The sequence below is a fragment of the Vespula vulgaris genome, chromosome 12 (assembly GCF_905475345.1).
Source record: "Vespula vulgaris chromosome 12, iyVesVulg1.1, whole genome shotgun sequence".
NCBI lineage: Eukaryota > Metazoa > Arthropoda > Insecta > Hymenoptera > Vespidae > Vespula > Vespula vulgaris.
This window is the reverse complement of record NC_066597.1, coordinates 3,261,702-3,280,000: the sequence shown is the minus strand read 5'-3', so window position 1 is coordinate 3,280,000 and position 18,299 is coordinate 3,261,702. Positions and strand designations below refer to the sequence as shown.

At 30.4% G+C, this 18,299-nt stretch overlaps 2 protein-coding genes across 23 annotated transcripts in view; both read right to left on the bottom strand.

Moving 5' to 3' along the window:
• LOC127068199 (uncharacterized) overlaps positions 1-2,293 on the bottom strand; it is a 20,935-nt gene extending 18,642 nt beyond the window's left edge. The window contains exon 1 of the mRNA XM_051004014.1: positions 1-2,293. This exon is cut by the window's left edge and continues 5,908 nt beyond it. The gene's annotated coding sequence lies outside the window, so the exon portion shown is untranslated.
• Positions 2,294-13,756: 11,463 nt separating this feature from the next.
• The window catches only part of LOC127068236 (polypyrimidine tract-binding protein 1), a 390,025-nt gene continuing 385,482 nt past the window's right edge, over positions 13,757-18,299 (bottom strand). For 21 of the 22 annotated variants that reach the window (XM_051004116.1, XM_051004120.1, XM_051004128.1 and 18 more), the window contains 4 exons: positions 18,108-18,200; positions 17,663-17,879; positions 17,358-17,499; positions 13,757-17,205 (listed from right to left, as the gene is read on the bottom strand). In XM_051004116.1, the coding sequence (XP_050860073.1) occupies positions 17,137-17,205; positions 17,358-17,499; positions 17,663-17,879; positions 18,108-18,200 (521 nt within the window). In that variant the 3' untranslated portion in view covers positions 13,757-17,136. Of the gene's footprint in view, positions 17,206-17,357; positions 17,500-17,662; positions 17,880-18,107; positions 18,201-18,299 lie in introns of those variants that run through there. The other variant, XR_007782879.1, reaches the window with a different exon arrangement.

Genomic DNA, 18,299 nt, shown 5'->3' with positions numbered 1-18,299 from the left:
ATATACATAGATACAATAGACAAACGGTGTGAAGAAAAAAATAAATCAATACGAAAGAAAAAATCGATCGAATATTTTTTGTTTTTCTTTTCTTTCTTTTTCTTTTTTTTTTTATTACTCCTTATCTCTCTCTCTCTCTCTCTCTATTTCTTTCTTTTTTTTATTCTTTTCTTTTTTCATTTTATTTATTTTTTTTTACTTTTTCGTTCCCGCCAATGAAAAAAAAAAAGATATCTATGAAATATCACAGAGAGGCGACTCTATATCGAGAATATCTTCTTTCGTTTAATTTTCCATCATCTATTTCGTTTTCACGACGTTTGTTCTCTTTGAAGAATAGAATAGAATTAGAAAAGGATAGAGTATATATATAAAGGATAGAATACATGTGTAACATGTATGTATGTATATATATATGTGTGTGTATGTATGTATGTATGTATGTATGTATGTATGTATGTATGTATATATGGTATGTACATTAAGATACTCTATGTACGTAAGATATTTGTGTCTGTTCTATATATATGTATATATCCATATATATGTTTATATACATATATTCATATATACACATATATATATATATGCGTATATGCGTGTATGTATATATATGTATATACATATATAAATAGAACATGATAAATAGAATACGAAATTATAGAGTGCAACTAGTAAATAGACTTAGGTATGCGGCTATGGCTGACATTATAAAAGGATAATGATCAAGCTCGACAGAGTTATACAAAGAAAGACACCATCGACCCGGCCCACCTTCAACTCTTTATGAATATCAATGTATTACGATAGGCCATCGACGTCTTTACAAAAGTTTCCTTTCCATTAACCCCTTCATTTCACGTTGATCACGCCTATCTAAAAATTGGCGTTAATATTAATAAAAATCAATGATATGACGTACACTCGATAAAATTATATATACGTTATACACACATTTGTTTTAAGATTAAATAGATTTATAAGATTCATGAAATATCAGAAGTTTATATAAAAGTGATAACAGAGCGAAGAAAGGAAAACAAAAAAAATAAAAAAAGAAAAAAAAATTATTGGCAAAGGTCGATGGATCTTCCTCCTCCATTTTGTTTCTTTCGTATTATTTCTCTCTCTCTCTCTCTCTCTCTCTCTCTCTCTCTCTTTCTCTCTCATACTCTTACTGTTAATCTCTCACACTCTTTCTCTGTCAATTTTGTTCTAATCCAACGCTAAAAAGGTAACGCGACCTTGATCCCATAGAATACGTGTTTTAAACATCTAGGCACGATTCTTGATGATTGTTTTGGGCGAGCTTGTGCGCAAGAAGAAATATTTTCTCTTTTTCTCTGTGTCAATCGAGGATGTCGCTAGCACGCGACATACAAGAAGCGTATATATATATATAGATAGAGAAATATAATACATATGTCACATAGAAACTTAAATCTAATTCGGTTAGCACGGAAAGTTGTCGAAGCTGAGGCCAATCATTTTCATTTTTACATTTCTCCTTTCCCTTATTTTTTTCCTTAATATTTTTCTTTTTTTTTTTTTCTTTTCCGTTCTTTTCTTTCCTTTTCCTTTGTTCGCTTTTCTTTTCTTTCAATTTTTCTTTTTTTAATTCCATCCAAGTATAATTTCTCGACGTCCGTCGGCACTATTTTAAATTTCCCGCCGTATCTGTTGCGCGCGAGATACGACGACGATATCGATTCTCTTCGAGATACGTCGACGATTCGAACGTTCCATAAAAAGAGAAGAAACAAAAATAATAAAAACAAAACGACCAAGAAATATTAGATATATAATAATTACTTCCTTTTCTTTTTCAAATTACACATCGTATTCGTAAAACTCGATAGTGCGTCGCTTCGTGTCTGGCAGAATCGAGAATCACATAATGTATAAATAAATAAATAAATACATAAATAAATAAATAGAAAAATAGATAAGATAAATAAATAAATAGATAAGTAGATAAATAGATAAATAAATAAATAATATGAAAGGAGAAAAGATAATTAAAAAAAAAAAAAAAAAAGAAAAAAAAAGGAAGAGAAATAAAAAAGATCGAAAATTATGTTGAAGTTCGAATGTGGTGTCCTGCATTTTCTGAAAGAATAAATGTTAGAGTGAGAACGAGAGCGAATAGGAATAGGTGTGTACGTAATGATGATATAGAAGTATAAATAAAATTCAAAAAAAATAAAAAAAAAAATTTAAAAAAATTAAAAAAAAGATAAAAAGAAAATGATTAAATAAGAGGGAAAAAATAATTAACCGTACAGATATGGCATGCGATTGATAAGAGAGGAAAAAAAATGAGAAAAAAAACTGATAGAAAAGTCAGGAGAGTTGTTTGCCTCGTTGAAAAATGTTTTGAGAAAGCGAAAGGAACGAAAAGGTCGCAAGGAGGTACAGAAAGAGAACACAAAAAACGGAGAGGTTTATTCTGTTTTTTTTTTCGTTCATTATTGATTTTTTGTTGTTGTTTACCTTGACAAATCGGGTACGTATATACTATATTTTTCTTTTCGTTTGCATATCCGCTCGCTTTGCAAAGCTTTTCCTTTTAATTCGACACACGGTGTTTAGAAGACGGAAAATTGGTGTGAATACGTAAGAAAAAGATTAGGGATAGTAATAGTAATAGTAGTAGTAGTAGTAGTAAGTAGTAGTAGTAGTAGAGTAGTAGTAGTAGTAGTAGTAGTAGTAGTAGTAGTAATAGTAATAGTAGTAGGAGTAGTAGTAGTAGGAGTAATAGTAGTAGTAGAAGTAGTAGAATAGTAATAGTAGTGCTATTATCCTTTTCTCCCTCTTTCTTTCTTTCGTTCATTCATTCATTTCTTTTTTGTTTCTTTTTTCTTCTGCCTTCCTTTATCTTTTTTAAAAACACGTACAATTTAAAAAGGATAATTCATCGTAGCAATAATAATAATAATAATAATAATAATATAAATTGGCGAGACGTTTTACACAAAAAATAAAGAATAGGCAAGACAACGATTACTTATGAGTCGTAACGCACCAACTGTTTTTTTTTTAGTAGTAATAATAATAGTTCAAGCGGGATAGTAGTAGTTAGAATAGTAATAGTAATAGTAGTAGTAGTAGTAGTAGTAGTAATAGTAGTAGTAGTGGTAGTAGTGGTAGTAGTAGTAGTAGTAGTAGTAGTAGTAGTAGTAGTAGTAGTAGTAGTAGTAGTAGTAGTAGCAATAGTAGTAATAGTATAGTTGTAGTATAGTTGTAGTATTAGTAGTAGCAGTAGTAGTAGTAGTAGTAGAGTAGTAGTAGTAGTAGTAGTAAGTAGTAGTAAGTAGTAGTAAGTAGTAGTAAGTAGTAGTAGTAGTAAGTAATAGCAATAGTGACAGTAATAATAGTAATAGTACTAATAATAATCATAACAGTAGCGTGAGATAGATAAGTAGTGATAATAGTAAGTAGTAAATATGATAATAGAATAGCACAGTGATGATAAAGAAGGGACGCTTGATAATAAAGATGGAAAGGTTTAAGAGAGAAGCTTTAGAAAAGAGATAAGAGAGAAAGAGAAAGAGAGATAGATAGATAGAGAGAGAGAGAGAGAGAGAGAGAGAGAGAGAGAGAGAGAGAGAGAGAGAGAGAATGAGAAAGACAGAGAAAATAGTATTAGAAATAGCTGTCAATGATCGAATAGAGAAGAATAGAAGAGAAAGAGTAATAAGTAGAGACAGTAAATAGACAGAAATAGCGATAGTGATGAACGGTGATATATAGTAGAAGCGTCGACTAAAATGATACCTAATTATTGAAATTTTTAGGTCCATTACAATGTCAGCTTTGTTATTCGTAACGTCTACGTACGAATCATTATAAAAAGAACAATAAGAAAAAATAGACTAAGTCGAGGTCAAACATACGAAATACATCGCGGCCTCTGTTTCCTATATAGCAAAATGATAAACGTAAGAACGAGTACAAGATTAATAGTGATAACAGTGTGACTGATAATATTAACGAATACAAGCGCAAAGGTGAGAATAATAGTAATAATAATCGTAATAATAATAATAATAATAATAATAATAATAATAATAATAATAATAATATAAAATAATAATAGTAAGAGAATAGTGGTGGTGGTAGTAGTAGTAGTAATAGTAGTAGTGTAGTAGTAGCAGTAGTAGTAGTAATAGTAGTAGTAGTAGTAGCAATAGTAATAGTGATAGTAGTAGTAATAATAGTCATAGTAATAGCTACAATAGATAATAATAATAATAATAATAATAATTAATAATAATAATAATAATAATAATAATAATAATAATAATGACAGTAATAAAAGTGTGACACAATGATAACGTGATCATGACGATGACGATGATATTAATCGTAATAATAACGTGAGTAGCAGATCGTGTGATAGACAAAAAAGAATTCGGATGAATGTAAATAAAAATAATAGTAATGACGATAATAGTAATAATAATAATAATAATTAATAATAATAATAATAATAATAATAATAATAATAATAATAATAATTAATAAAAATCAAAGCACAGACTTTGTGGAACCTAGAGAATATAATATTATTAATAATAATAATGATAATAATATAGGTCATTTCAAAGTAAAAATAGAAATACCGGTAATTTGTCAAGATTCAGACAGATCTGGAAGATTCGCGAAACGCGGGAGAACGTACGAAAAGAATGAAAAAGTTTTCGGAAAATTGTATATAAAAAAAAAAAAAAAAAAAGAGAGAAAAAACAAAACGAGAAAACGTTAGAGTGACAAAAATCTAATTGCGTCAGGTCGTGATCAAATCAAAAAACAAAAAGATAGGGGAGATTGGTACGTGAGATCCGAAACGTCAAAATCAGCTGTTCGGAAGAAACCATAAGAAAACAAGAAAAATTATATATGCATATAAAGTAATATATCGACGTATTCTCTGTATTTTTTGTTTTTCTTTTGGTACCAAACCCGTAGCAAGCACGACGCATGTCCGATGCAATTAATGGAAGATCGAAATATCTCATTAAAGTCGATTATGATTTTGTTTGGTTCTTCGTTCTTTTCTTTTCTTGTTTTTTTTTCTTTCTCATTTTCTTTTCTCTCAACGACGTTCGTTTTACGAAGAGAACTTGTAAATTTCCTTGTTATTTATTCTGCGTGTCATTCATTCATTTTTTCTTTCTTTCTTTTCTTTTTTTAAGTTTCGTTTCTTTTTATACTCTAGCCTGCCTCTCCTTTCTAGCCGCGCGCGTACCTCGACTAAATTGTTTTTTTCATCTAATCGAACTTACATAGAAAAAGTACTTAACCATAATTATAAACGCCCGCTCTGACAATTTTATGTTCCTCTCTTTTAATATTTTTTCTTTTTTGGTTCTTTTTTTTTTTTTTTCTTTCTTTCTTTCCTATCAACGAAGAAAAAAATGTTTATTATCTTGCCGGAGACGAGCTGATTGTGACTTGCAACGCAATTCCTGGCCATTGATTGGTTCTTTTCTTTCTTTCTCTCTCTCTTTCTCTCTCTCTTTCCTTTTCTCACATTCATTTTCATTCTCTATCTTACTCTCTCAATCTCTCGTTCATTCATGCATGTGAAGAAGAAGGACAGACACACGATGCTGAGACACACACATTCTCTCTCTCTCTCTCTCTCTCTCTCTCTCTCTCTCTCTCTCTCTCTCTCTCTCTCTCTCTCTCTCTCTCTCTTTCCTTTCGTTCTTCATAATTCATTCTTAACGTACGTTTGTAAGTGTTTTACGATCGGAAGATCAATTGGAAGATAAGTAACAAAAAATATATATAGTCGAGTTAATCTATTATCTCTCCCGGTTAACAAATAAAATTTTTATATGTTGACGGATAAAATCCAAAATCAACTTGTGAGTGACCTAACGAACTCTGACACACAGAATACGACGACGACGACGACGACGACACATACACAAAAACACATACGCACGTGCACTGTCATTCTTTTTATACTTTTCTTTTTCTTTCTTTCTTTCTTTCTTTCTTTCTTTCTTTCTTTCTTTCTATTTTTGTTCTTTCGGTAAGAACTAAAAATGTTTGTACGCCGGGTATTCGGGAAGATTGAAACATTAACTCTCTAACGCGTCGTCGACAAATCGTAATCCGATTGATCGTTCTATAAGACTCTGATCACAATCATTTACGATAATATTAGCGAACAATTTAAATATATAAAAGAACGTACGAACAATAACAAGAAAGAAATAACATTATATCGTATTAAAAATTAATTGTTATTCGTACTTTATCCAAATGAAATCAAAACGGAAAGAGAATGAAAAATAATGTAAAAGAATGAAAAAGAAAAAAGAAAAGACGAATGAAAATACAAATGATCAGAGATAGATAGATTAATAGATGGATAGATAGATAGATCGATCGATCGTTCGTTCGTTCATCGACACGTTTTCAAGTTAATCAATTATCTTCTCGAATATATGACGAATAAAAATATTTCGTACGCGTCGTCAATGATTTGACGACGTTATGTGATCCAAAAAAAAGGAAAAAAAAAAAGAAAACGATATAATAAAATCAAATAACTCGTAGGGCAGCTTTGAAGTGCATAAAGTTAAATGTTATACGCTTATCTTTTTTTCGTCGATAATCGATACAGAGAAAATCGAGTGATTGTCATTCAACAATTACGCGTTAATTAATTACAATACGAGTACTTTATCATTTGACTTTTGTCTTATTATTATTATTATTATTATTATTATTATTATTATTTTTATTATTATTTTTATTACTATTATTATTATTATTATTAATTATCTGTTTTTTTCTTTTTTTGTTTTTCTTTTTGTTTAAATTTCCTCCACTCATCGAAGATTTTAATAAGAAAGAAGTTCCTACAACGCGATTCTAAGATATTCTCTAATCGTATTTCTCTTTCTCTATTCCTCTCTTATAATCTCACATAATCGTTTTTATGTCGTTCATTTTTTTCTTGTTCTGTTTCTTTTTTTTTTTTGTTTGTTCTGATTCTGTTTAATTTTTAAATTTTTATATCGTTGATACGTGGGCATATATATATATATATATATATATATATATATATATCGTATAATTTTTCTTTTTCTCTTTCTTTTGAGTATCTCTGTGCAGTGCGTCATGTTTCTCTTTTTTCTTTTTCCTTTTCTTCTTTCTCTCTTCTCCGGGATAGAACCTTAACACCTACGTACGTAACACCTTAATTTAATGTCTAAATTTATTTTCTTTTTTTTTTTACGACAATTCATTTTTCTGTAATTACTTTTTCGACTCGGTTCAGGGCGCATCCCTTTCGTTATTTCCCCTCCCTTACCATCTTCTTCCTTTTTTTTATTTTCTTTTTCTTTTTAATCTATTTAAAGAGAATGTAATAATATCCCTCTATAAGGAGAAGGAAAGCTCTGTTTATCTGGATCTTTAGATCTTTTCGAAAATTGTCATAGTCGGGACATGGATGATCTCTTTATCGATCGAACGATATCCAACGATATTAGAAGAATCTTTCTTTCTTCTCGTTCATCGTTAAATCATCGCGTTTTTCATCGCTCCGTTGGAAATTGAATTCTAACGAGTTTAACTCGTTCCTCATCGAAACACAATTTTCACATACTTTTCGTTACGTCCTTTTCTTTTTCTTTACGAAATAATAAATATGTTTGGAAGAAAGATCGAGTTTTGTGTGGAACTATAAAGTGAAAAAATAAAAATAAAAATCGAAGATGAGAGAAATACGCAAAAATTAAAGCCAAGCAAAAAAATGTAGCAAAAAAAAAAAAACAAGAAGAAGATAACAAATAAAACAGAAAAAATAACATTATACGCATATTAATGTTGATAGACTTTAATACGTAAATCGATTGAGATTAGATTTGTTAGTTTTATCAAAATGAAAACGAATGAAAAAAAAAAAAAAAGAGTATCATTTACTTGGCAAATAAATCTTCGAAATATTCTCGATCTCCCTTCTTTTTTTAATACCAATCAAAAATCAAACAAAACTCCATAACATCTCTTTTCTTTTTCTTCTTCTTTATCCATTGTCAATTTTCTGTGTATGTCCTTTTCTATATCCTTGATATATTCGTTAATACTTTAATCATCATCTTTCTCTCCTAATATATTCATTATTAATCCATAATCCTACGTCGACTTATGCGTTATTATTAAAATATAGATTATTGGGGGATGCAGCCCTGTCGTAGGCGCATTTTGGACACACCTTTTTTTGCGTTATGTAACGCGATATATCAAATATATAGATATATATATGTATGTATGTATGTATGTATGTATTATGTATGTATATGTATACATGTATGTGTTTATAAGGATATATAGATAGGCATATATGGTTCTGTATGTATAGGTTGTATAAGATTTGAATTTTAAATGAACGTTTCTATGTATGCGTGTACGTATGTGTATATATATATATATATGTGTGTGTGTACATACCGTAATCAATATCGATACGTAATTGGTACGTGTCGTCGGTAATATTTATCATTTTTTTTTTATCTATGGTTTCTTTTTTTTTATATCTTTTCTTCATTTTTCTATTCATCTATTATACACATTTTCTTTCTCTCTCTTTCTCTCACAATCTTCATCATTATCCATATGCTAATCTCTTTCTAAAGCACCCACGTGGCTCGAAACAGACCCCGAATTTCCTTGGTCCGAAATTTTCTCTCTCTCTCTCTCTCTCTCTCTCTCTCTCTCTCTCTGTCACTCTCTTTTCCTCGATTTTTATTTATTTATTTATTTATTTATTTATTTATTTATTTTATACATATACATATTATAATTCCTTTCTTTTCTAATCTCCTTTCTTTCCTTTTCTGATCTTTTCTTATTTTTTTAATTTTTTAATTTTTTAATTTTTTTACTTTTTTCGTAATCTCTCGCTAATCTTTACTTTAATGATAATCAAATTTAATTGTTTTGGTCTCTGGAGAAATTTCGGAGCCTGAATATCCGCGACATCATCATTTAAGCGAGAGTGTTGGCTATCCCAACTCTCACCTCGGCCCCCCTCAACTCAGCTAGTGTATATTGTTTTATATATTTATGTATTTATGTATGCATTTATGTACGTGTGTATATATGTATGTATTTGACGACCATCTCTTTTTTTTCTTAATCGATTTGTCTACAGGGTGTCTCTTCTTATTTATATGAACGAGATCGAGCGTTCTGTAATACAAACGAGAGGAAGGCCGAGCTAAAGCTTCGATTTTATTATTTACTTATTTACTTATTTATTTTATTTATTTTATATTAATTTTTTTTTTTTTTTCTATTAGAAAGAAAAAGCTCGCAAGCTTTGTGAAGGACACCCTGTAGAGATTGTCTAACGTGACCGACGATTAACACGTTTACACGTTTTTCTACGGTAATAAGATAACACGTATAAACGATTAGAAATATCTAATTTGTCGTAGTGTGGTGTTGTATCTTTGTGTGTAGATACATATGTATATGTATATATGTATGTATTAATGTATGTATTTTTGTATACGGGTTTTCGAAACCCCCATCATTCCACCCAACTCCACTTCATCATTTCACCCCTTCTTAAAGCATTGCTAATTTATTTCTTAACTCTTTTCTTAATTCATTTTTATCGACAAATATCGGAAAAAGAAAGTGAACAAATTTCTTTTGTATATCGGCTTGTAAGATGGAAAAAACTAGACGATAATACAATAAGCGTTTTCAGGTACGATTAACGTTATATAGTGTGTATATGCCGAATATTATTTTATATGTATATATATATATATTTATTTATACGTGTATATATATGTACGTACGTACGTATGTATGTATGTATATGGATGTTTGTACGTGTGTATATATATATATACATATATATACAGAGAGAGAAAGATACATGTACATATATATATGTATAAAATACGTGCGATTGTGCAATAAATTTTAGATTAGTTTCTTCTCCTTCTCTTTTTTCTTCTTCTTTATCATTATCATTATTTTTTTTCTCCTCCCTCCTCCCTCCTCCCTCCTCCCTCCTCCTCCTCCTCCTCCTCCTCTTTCGCCTCATCCATTTCCTTACTAATTTCAATTTTTTTTAAATATATTTTTTTTTACATCTTTTCTATTTTTTTTTCTTTTTTTATTTTCGTTTCTATATTCACACCTTTAAGGCGAATACGCACGAAAAGATAGCTGGTTTATAACGATTTATATACATACATACATACATACATACATATATATACATATATATATATTTACTTGAGTGGTTTCCTGTGTGCAACAAATAACATGAGAATTACAAAGAGTTCTTTGTATGCGTTTCTATGGTTTTCTTTTCTCTTTTTTTATTTGTTTCTGTTTTGTTTAATATCTTTATTGTTATTTATTCTCTCTCTTTTCCCTTTTACGACGTGTTTAGGATTGTCATTACGGGCGTTAGATAATTACATAAAAGAAAAATAATAATAGTGATAATAAAAAAAAAAAAAAAAAAACGATATGTAAAAGAAAATTTCATGATAGATAGGAAGTAAATCAGATTGATCATCAATCTAATCTTCGAAGAAAAAAAAGAAAAAAGAAAAAAAAACGAAGAAGAAAACGAAGAAGAAAAAGAAGAAGAAGAAGAAGAAGATTATCGAAAGATGTAAAAATACTTTCGAATTTTTCTATCTAAGTTTTAAAAGTAAATGCAACAAACGAAATCATTATATTTCGGTCTAATAAAAGAAATACTATATGTAAAAAATACTGCGACGTATGTGTTCGTGTGTGTTATTTTTATATTCGTGTGTATGCGTGTGTGTCTATGTGTATGTGTATGTGTATGTAGAGTGTACACGTTAGGATAAAAGTTTCTTTTCTAGCCCGTGTTTAAATTTGACATAGAGATATACAAATCTATATATGTATTATACATTTCTTACACAAACTTATACATGCTAATAAATATACATACATATATATATATACACACATATACATATATATATATACATATATAAATATCTGCATATATCGTTTGATTTTTATTCCTCTTGATATAAGTAAACAACGGATGATCGATCGATCGATCGCAATTGAAAAAGTAAAAAAGTTTGGATGCGTTATTTTAATGAGGAGATTCGAAAGACAGATCATACATAGATGCATATACTGGCCCCTTCGCTCATGCCGGCATTTTCTATACTTGCTAGATGTCTATCTAATCTAACTGATTGGTCGGTGCTGCTTATAATCACCGGAAGTCGATCTTCGGATTTACGGAACGATCGATAAGAGCAAAGATAAAGTAGAAGATTGATCGATGATTTGAGTTTTGACGATCAAAAATAATTGATAATTAATGACAGTAAAAGAGAGAGATAGAGAGATAGAAAGATAGAGAAATAGAGAGAAATAGAGAGAGAGAGAGAGAGAGAGAGGGAGAGAGAGAGAGAGAGAGAGAATAAATAAAACACAAAAATACGATTGTTCCATTTCCAAAGATCTTCTTCCTTGTAATTCTAATAAATATTCTCTCTCTCTCTCTCTCTCTCTCTTTCTCTTCGTCTTTTTTTTTCTTTTTTTTTTGTTATATATAGTTTTCATCAAGAAATTCCTTTTTTTTTCTCAACTATAGTTATTTATGGCTAGCCTACTTTGGCACAACCTTGTCCGGGCCGGCACTCGCTTTTTTATTTTCTTATTTTTTTTTTTTTATTATCCTCTCTCTCTCTCTCTCTCTCTCTCTTTCTATTTCTATCTCTATCTTTATACGATAATTTTCCTTTTTCCTACCTTTTTCTCTTTATCTCTTTGCCACTAACATTTTTGTTGTTGTATCAGTTCTGTTCTTTTTACCAATTCCTTTCCACGTAATAATTATTCACGTTAAATTATCATACACACACATTCTCTCTTTAATTTCATTCGGACTCTCTTTCTTTCTCTCTCTCTCTCTTTTTCACTCACGTTCTTTCTTCATACAATCTCTCTCTCTCTCTCTCTCTCTCTTGCTCTCTCTCTCTCTTTCTCAATTACATACAAAACCATTCATTAATCAATCTTTACTATCTCTTCCTCTCTCTCTCTCTCTCTCTCTTTCTTTCTCTACAATCATTAACGTATATATCAATAAGATTTAATTGACTCCAACGGAACATCGTCGATCAGACAAAAAATTTTCTTTAGTGTTCTCTCACGTGCGATGACAATTACGGTTGAGAACCGCGGAACAGGATTTTATTTGGTCGATTATTATTAGTGTTTTTTTTTTTTGTATTTTTTTTATCATTTTTTTTTTTTTCTTTTATTTTTATCTATTATATGTGTTATATCCGAGCACGTTTAAACTACTAACTCGATTATCTCTCTCTCCTACGACGATACTTAGTTTGCATTATTATTATTATTATTAGTTTTTATTTTTGTTTATTTGTTTATTTGTTTGTTTGTTTGTTGTATTTCTTAAATCATTTCATCCTAAACAATATTATCTTTTCTCGTAGTATAACACACAGACGAGTTTTCTCTACGAAATTTTCATTGAAATCGATAATACATATATTTGTCATCTTTATATTAGCCTCTCTCTCTCTCTCTCTCTTTGTGTAATCCATGTATATATATACATATATAGATGTATATCTATATATATATATATAAATGTATATGGCTGTATTCGTCGACATATATAGACATTTATCATCATCCTTTTACTCTTCTCCCTATTTTTCATTTTTCTTTTCTTACATTCTTGTATTTCTCTCTATATCTCTTCTTTATTTCTCTTTTCGTTTTCTTTGCAAATCTTTTGCCAAGAAGGAAAAAATCGAGGACTCGAGTGTGATTTTCTAAAACGTGTTTCCTAAAACAACTATTATGTTGTTATTGTTGTTATGATAATTATTATTATTATTATTTATTATTATTATTTATAGTATTATTATTATTATTCATTATTATTATTATTATTATTACTATTATTATTTATCATCGTCGTGTTAAATTTTACGTACGTTTCAATGATTGTTTTATTTTGTTTTTCTGTTCTGTTCTGTTCTGTTCTGTTAATATTTTACACACGGGGATTAGTCGCGCGTTTATAAGAGACACTTATAAAGACAAACGGATTTTTTTCTTCTTTTTTTTTTTTTTTAAATCGCTTAGCTAGGTGCTTTCTCTAATAACGCACTGACCGTACATTTCTAATGGGGAGAAGAGGAGGAGGAGGAGAAGGAGAAGGAGGAAGAGGAGGTGGAGGGCGGAGGGGGAGGGGAGAAGGTGGTATGAAGAAGAGCGTATTGTTGGATAAGGATGAGTAAGGGTAATAAGGGCGAGAATAAGGGTTAGGGAGCACTTTACTCTCGCAATGGCTGCCAAAGGGAATGCATGGATACCAGGAACTAATCTTCGGTCTAATTTCTTTCAAAGATTTCGACCTGTCTTCTTATTATTTTAGGCGTCTTTTAATCACCTCATTTTATTTCAGTTTATTTCATTTTATGTTCTTTTATTTTCTTTTATTTACCCCGATACTTCCTTCTCTCTCACTCTCTCTCTCTCTCTCTCTATCTCTGTCTCTCTTTCTCTTACTTTTTTATTTTATTTTATTTTATTTTCTCTTTAAATTCTCATCTCCATTCTCTTTCCTTTCTCCTCTTACTTTCTCTCTATATCATTATTTACTTCTTCATTTATTTATTTCTTTATTTATTTATTCATTAATTTATTTATTATTTATTATTCATTATTATTTTTTTCTTTCTTTTTTTCTTTTTTTTTTTTTTTTTTAATAACGACTAAAACTCTAAAATGCTCGTACGTAAAAACTCTGAATAATAGCGATATGTTCGGTCAACTGTTTTCACAATATATCCCTTATAACCCAATCTCGTCCTATCTAAAATCATTCTGACTGACAATCGATACAATAACTTCTAAATCACGTATCATCCCTCTCCTCTCCTCTTCTCTCCTCCCCCCCCCTCATCCTCTTCCTACACAGACAACATCCTATACTCTTTCGCTTTTTATCTTACTTTCCGTTTATCTCTATCCTCAAAACTAAAGATACGATTTAAATAGTGATCAGTGCACGTAAACTTTCCTTTTTTCCGTTTCTTTTTTCCTACCTATCTCTCACATCAACTCTGCAATTTTATTTCTTCCTCTTCTTCTTCTTCTCTTTTTTTTTTTTTTTTGAACATACTAACAACGAACTAAAGTTATTACGATCGGCCCGATAATTTAGCAAGTTTTACGTTTACTTTGTTCTTTTTTATACTCTATCTCTCTCACTCTATTTCTCTCATCCTTTCTCTCTTTCTCTCTCTGTGCGTCAATGTGTATATGCATGTATGGATTTACGTATATACCTATTTACGTATGTGTTCGTGTCTTCTCAAAGGACAAAACAATTCTTTTTTTTTTTATTTCTCTGTAGAGATGTGTGTATATATATATATAAATATATATATATGCGCGAGCGCACGTATGTGAATATGGTATGTATGTGTCTGTGTCTGTGTTTATACGTTTGATAATACTTATCGGTAAGCCGAAAATGATATAAATTATATCACCTGCAAAAAAACGGATGCGAGATGCGGTGGTTCATCATACGGTGTCGCGAATTTTGTTAACGACAAAAAGAAAAAAAATGAAGAAAAAAAAAAATATATAGTCAAACGGATATATATCACCGATTTTCTTTCGTTTCCATTCGTATAATCGAAAAAAATCAAGATAAAACTAAGGATGATAAACAAGAACACAACACACATTTTTGTCTGTTTGGTTCGCGGGAAGCCTTAATTAATTAATTAATCAATTGATTAATCAATTAGCACCTCGCGTGATAAAATAAGCGATTAAAGAAGAAAGCATTGTTGGTCTTCTCCCTTTTTTCCCTTTTCTCTTATCTCTCTCTCTCTCTCTCTCTCTCTCTCTCTCTCTCTCTCTCTCTCTCTCTCTCTCTTTTTCACGCACTCTCTCACTCACTCCTTCATTATTATTTGCTATTATAGTTTGCTAAACTTTTGTATCTCATTACATCCTACAACAAAGTCTTGTTTTCCCTTCTTTTTGTCGTTAGTAATTCGTTGAAAAAAAAAGGAAATAAAAGGAAAAAAAAAAAAATAAGAAAGATTGAAAACCAAAAAAAAAAAAAAAAGACATAAAGAAAATCTTTTCTCTAATCGATCTGCTTTTCCTCTCTTATTCGCACGATCGATCCACCGTCTTCCGTCGATCGTCAATACCCGTGTAAAAATCATTTATGACGCACAGTTAATAATAAACAATAATAATAACGATAATAGTAATAACAATGATAAAGACAATGATAATAATTATTATTACTATTACTATTATTGTTATTATTATTATTATTATTATTATAATAAGAATAATAATAATAATAATCATACGTTTGTAGCGTCGAACGAGAGTATATGCCCAGTTGTTCTTTCCTTTTCTTTTTTTGTTTTTGAATCATCATCGTCGTTCACATCCTTCTTTTTTTTATATTTTCGTTTTTGAATTTTTTTTTTCTTTTTTTTTTTTGAAAAGAACTTTCGCGTTTGTAAACTTTATACCTTCTCTCTTTATCCTTTTTTTTTTTTTTAAATTTTTTGTGGGTTTTTTTTTTCCTTTATTATTATTATTATTTTCTATACTTGTTCTTTTTTTAACGGGCTCACACAACTCGCACGACTCTAAAAGATCCTTAATTGTTAATTTCTATATCATCAGTAAATAGAGATGAGATAATAAAGAAGAAAAAGTAAAAGAAAAAGAAGAAGAAGAAGAAGAAGAAGAGAAAGAAGAAAAAGAGCTGGCTTTGTCACTGATCATTTACTGTCTCCTCTCTCTCTCTCTCTTTGTATTTTTCTCTTTGTATTACGATAAATTGATAAGAAGAACGAAAATATCTAGAATTTTAAAAAGAGAATATCAATTTAAATAGACGGATAATGATCTTTCCCTTTCTCTTTCTTTCTTCGATAAGAAAGAAATTAATTCTAATACGAGAGAAGAATCAATGTGATCTTTAGCCAAGCTGTTTATAAATCCTCCTGCTCTTTCCTCCTATTTCTCTTCCTTCTCCTGCTCCTTCTTCTCCTTCTTTTTCCATTCTTTTTCCCTTCTTACTTCAACTCTCTTCATCTTCCACCAACTTCTCTGTCTATAATTCTTTTTTTTTCTTTTTTATTTTAATACTTGGCTGCTGCTTCCCTTCTCATTTTCTATGCGCGTGTGCTTCGTTTACCTACGCCCTTCTTCTCATAGGAAATTACCTCTCTTTTACTATATTCTATCCCTTCCCTATCTCTCTCTCTCTCTCTCTCTCTCTCTCTCTCTCTATCTCTCTCTTTCTCTTATATTCTCTTTCTTAACATTCTCCTCTCCTTATCCTTAAAATTCATTTGTGTTTCACACTTAACCAAGTGTGAAAACTAAACTAAGCGAGAACAATTCATCGCCGAAAGCCATTACCGAAAAATTTCTTAATCGCGTTATTTCGGTTTCCTCGTCATTTGTAAATCTTAGATCGAGAGAACGTAAAAGAGCCCCGATCACATCGCTATTAGCAAAAGAAGGCGAACGTGAGAGAAGATCCACTATGATCGTCTCTTAGCAAAAGGAACGGCGTCTTCTTCTTTATCCTCTTCATTGTCATCATCATCATCCTCTTCTTCTTCTTCTTCTTCTTCTATTTCTTCTTCCATTTCTTCTTCTATTTCTTCTTCTAGCTCTTCTTCAATTTCTTCTTCTTCGTCTTCTTCAATAATTTCGTCATCTTTATCTTTATTTTTATTCTTCATCTTCATTTGTATCCTCATCCTCGTATCTTCTTAAATCTTCGTCTTTGCACGTTCTTTGCTTTTTTTCTTTCTTTTCTTTTCTTTTCTTTTCTTTTTTTTTTTTTTCTTCACCGAATGGGGTTTTGCGCGTCTTATGTACACAGATATATAATAACAGTCATTGACCTCGCAACTTTAAGGGACGAGCAGAGCAGGCTGACACAGGCCGTTTATATTATAATCGCTAGAGCACGTTGGATCACCAATAGTGGACAAGGGCGTAGGGCTGAAACCACTGCTGCTAGCTAAGCAGTGTCTCTTGTTAGATGTTACTCTTTGAGAATGATACTCGAAGATGATTGGATTCGCTCAGCTGGTAATTGTGCATTTTCTAAAAAAACGAAATAAAAGATTAAACAAAAAAAGATATGTACATATGTATATATGTACAAGCGACAATTTTCTACGATTATATTTATATTTTTGTTTGTAAAAGAAACGACATAATTTATTGAAAGAAATAAAAAAAAAAAAGATACTTACGATGAGAGCGGCCACGGCGTCGTCCATATTAAGTAACTGAATTAGAGCCATCTTTCTGTCCTTTGGAAAGAATTTGAAGGCCTTGACGTTAAATCCATTTTTGCTAAAGGCATCCTTTATCTCTTCTTCGGTTACCGTAGCTCTGTTATTGTAAAACGAAGAATCTTACAACTTCAGCAAACTATTTCACTTTATTTCATGTCAACGATGTACAAAAGAAACAGATAGATAGATAAATAGGTAGATAGATAGATAGAAAAAGAAAGAAAGAAAGAAAGAGTTTGAGTTTTATTGTTTTTACTTACGGAATGTTTGATAAATGCAAAGTCGAACTCGGTGGATAAATATTTTGATAATTCTTTGAGCCAGGCTTTTTGAATCGATGAAGAGGACTGCTCGTATAATCCTTGGTGAGACCTGCATCTGGTTGACCTTCCTTCGGTAATTGAACTGTTTGATGTTTGCTGAGTACAACTTTGATCTGCTTGCCAAATACTCTTAACTTGTCCATATGAGTGATTGCTTGATAATAGACAAGGGAAAGAGAACGACGTTTAGTTTGAGAAATTGTGAGAAGTTAAAAAAAAAAAGAGTACGAACGAACGAACGAACGAACAAATAAGTAAACAAACGTATAAAAATGGAGGAGTAGGGAGGTGGATGAATGGGTCAAAGAAGAAGAAACATTGAATATATATATATTTTTTTATATGTATATACACGTAAAAAGAAAGAATATAAAGAGATTACCTAAATGCGCTTGATGAGGTTCGGCCATTTGAATCAGTGCCGAGTCCTTTTTGTTGTAGAGAATCTTCACACGCTGTACATCCCCGTAAACACCTACACGCACAACATCGAACAAATTTTACATAGGTGTGCACACCCACTTGTCATTAATAAATCTCAAAATTCTTCGTTGAAGAATTTTTTTTTCTTTTT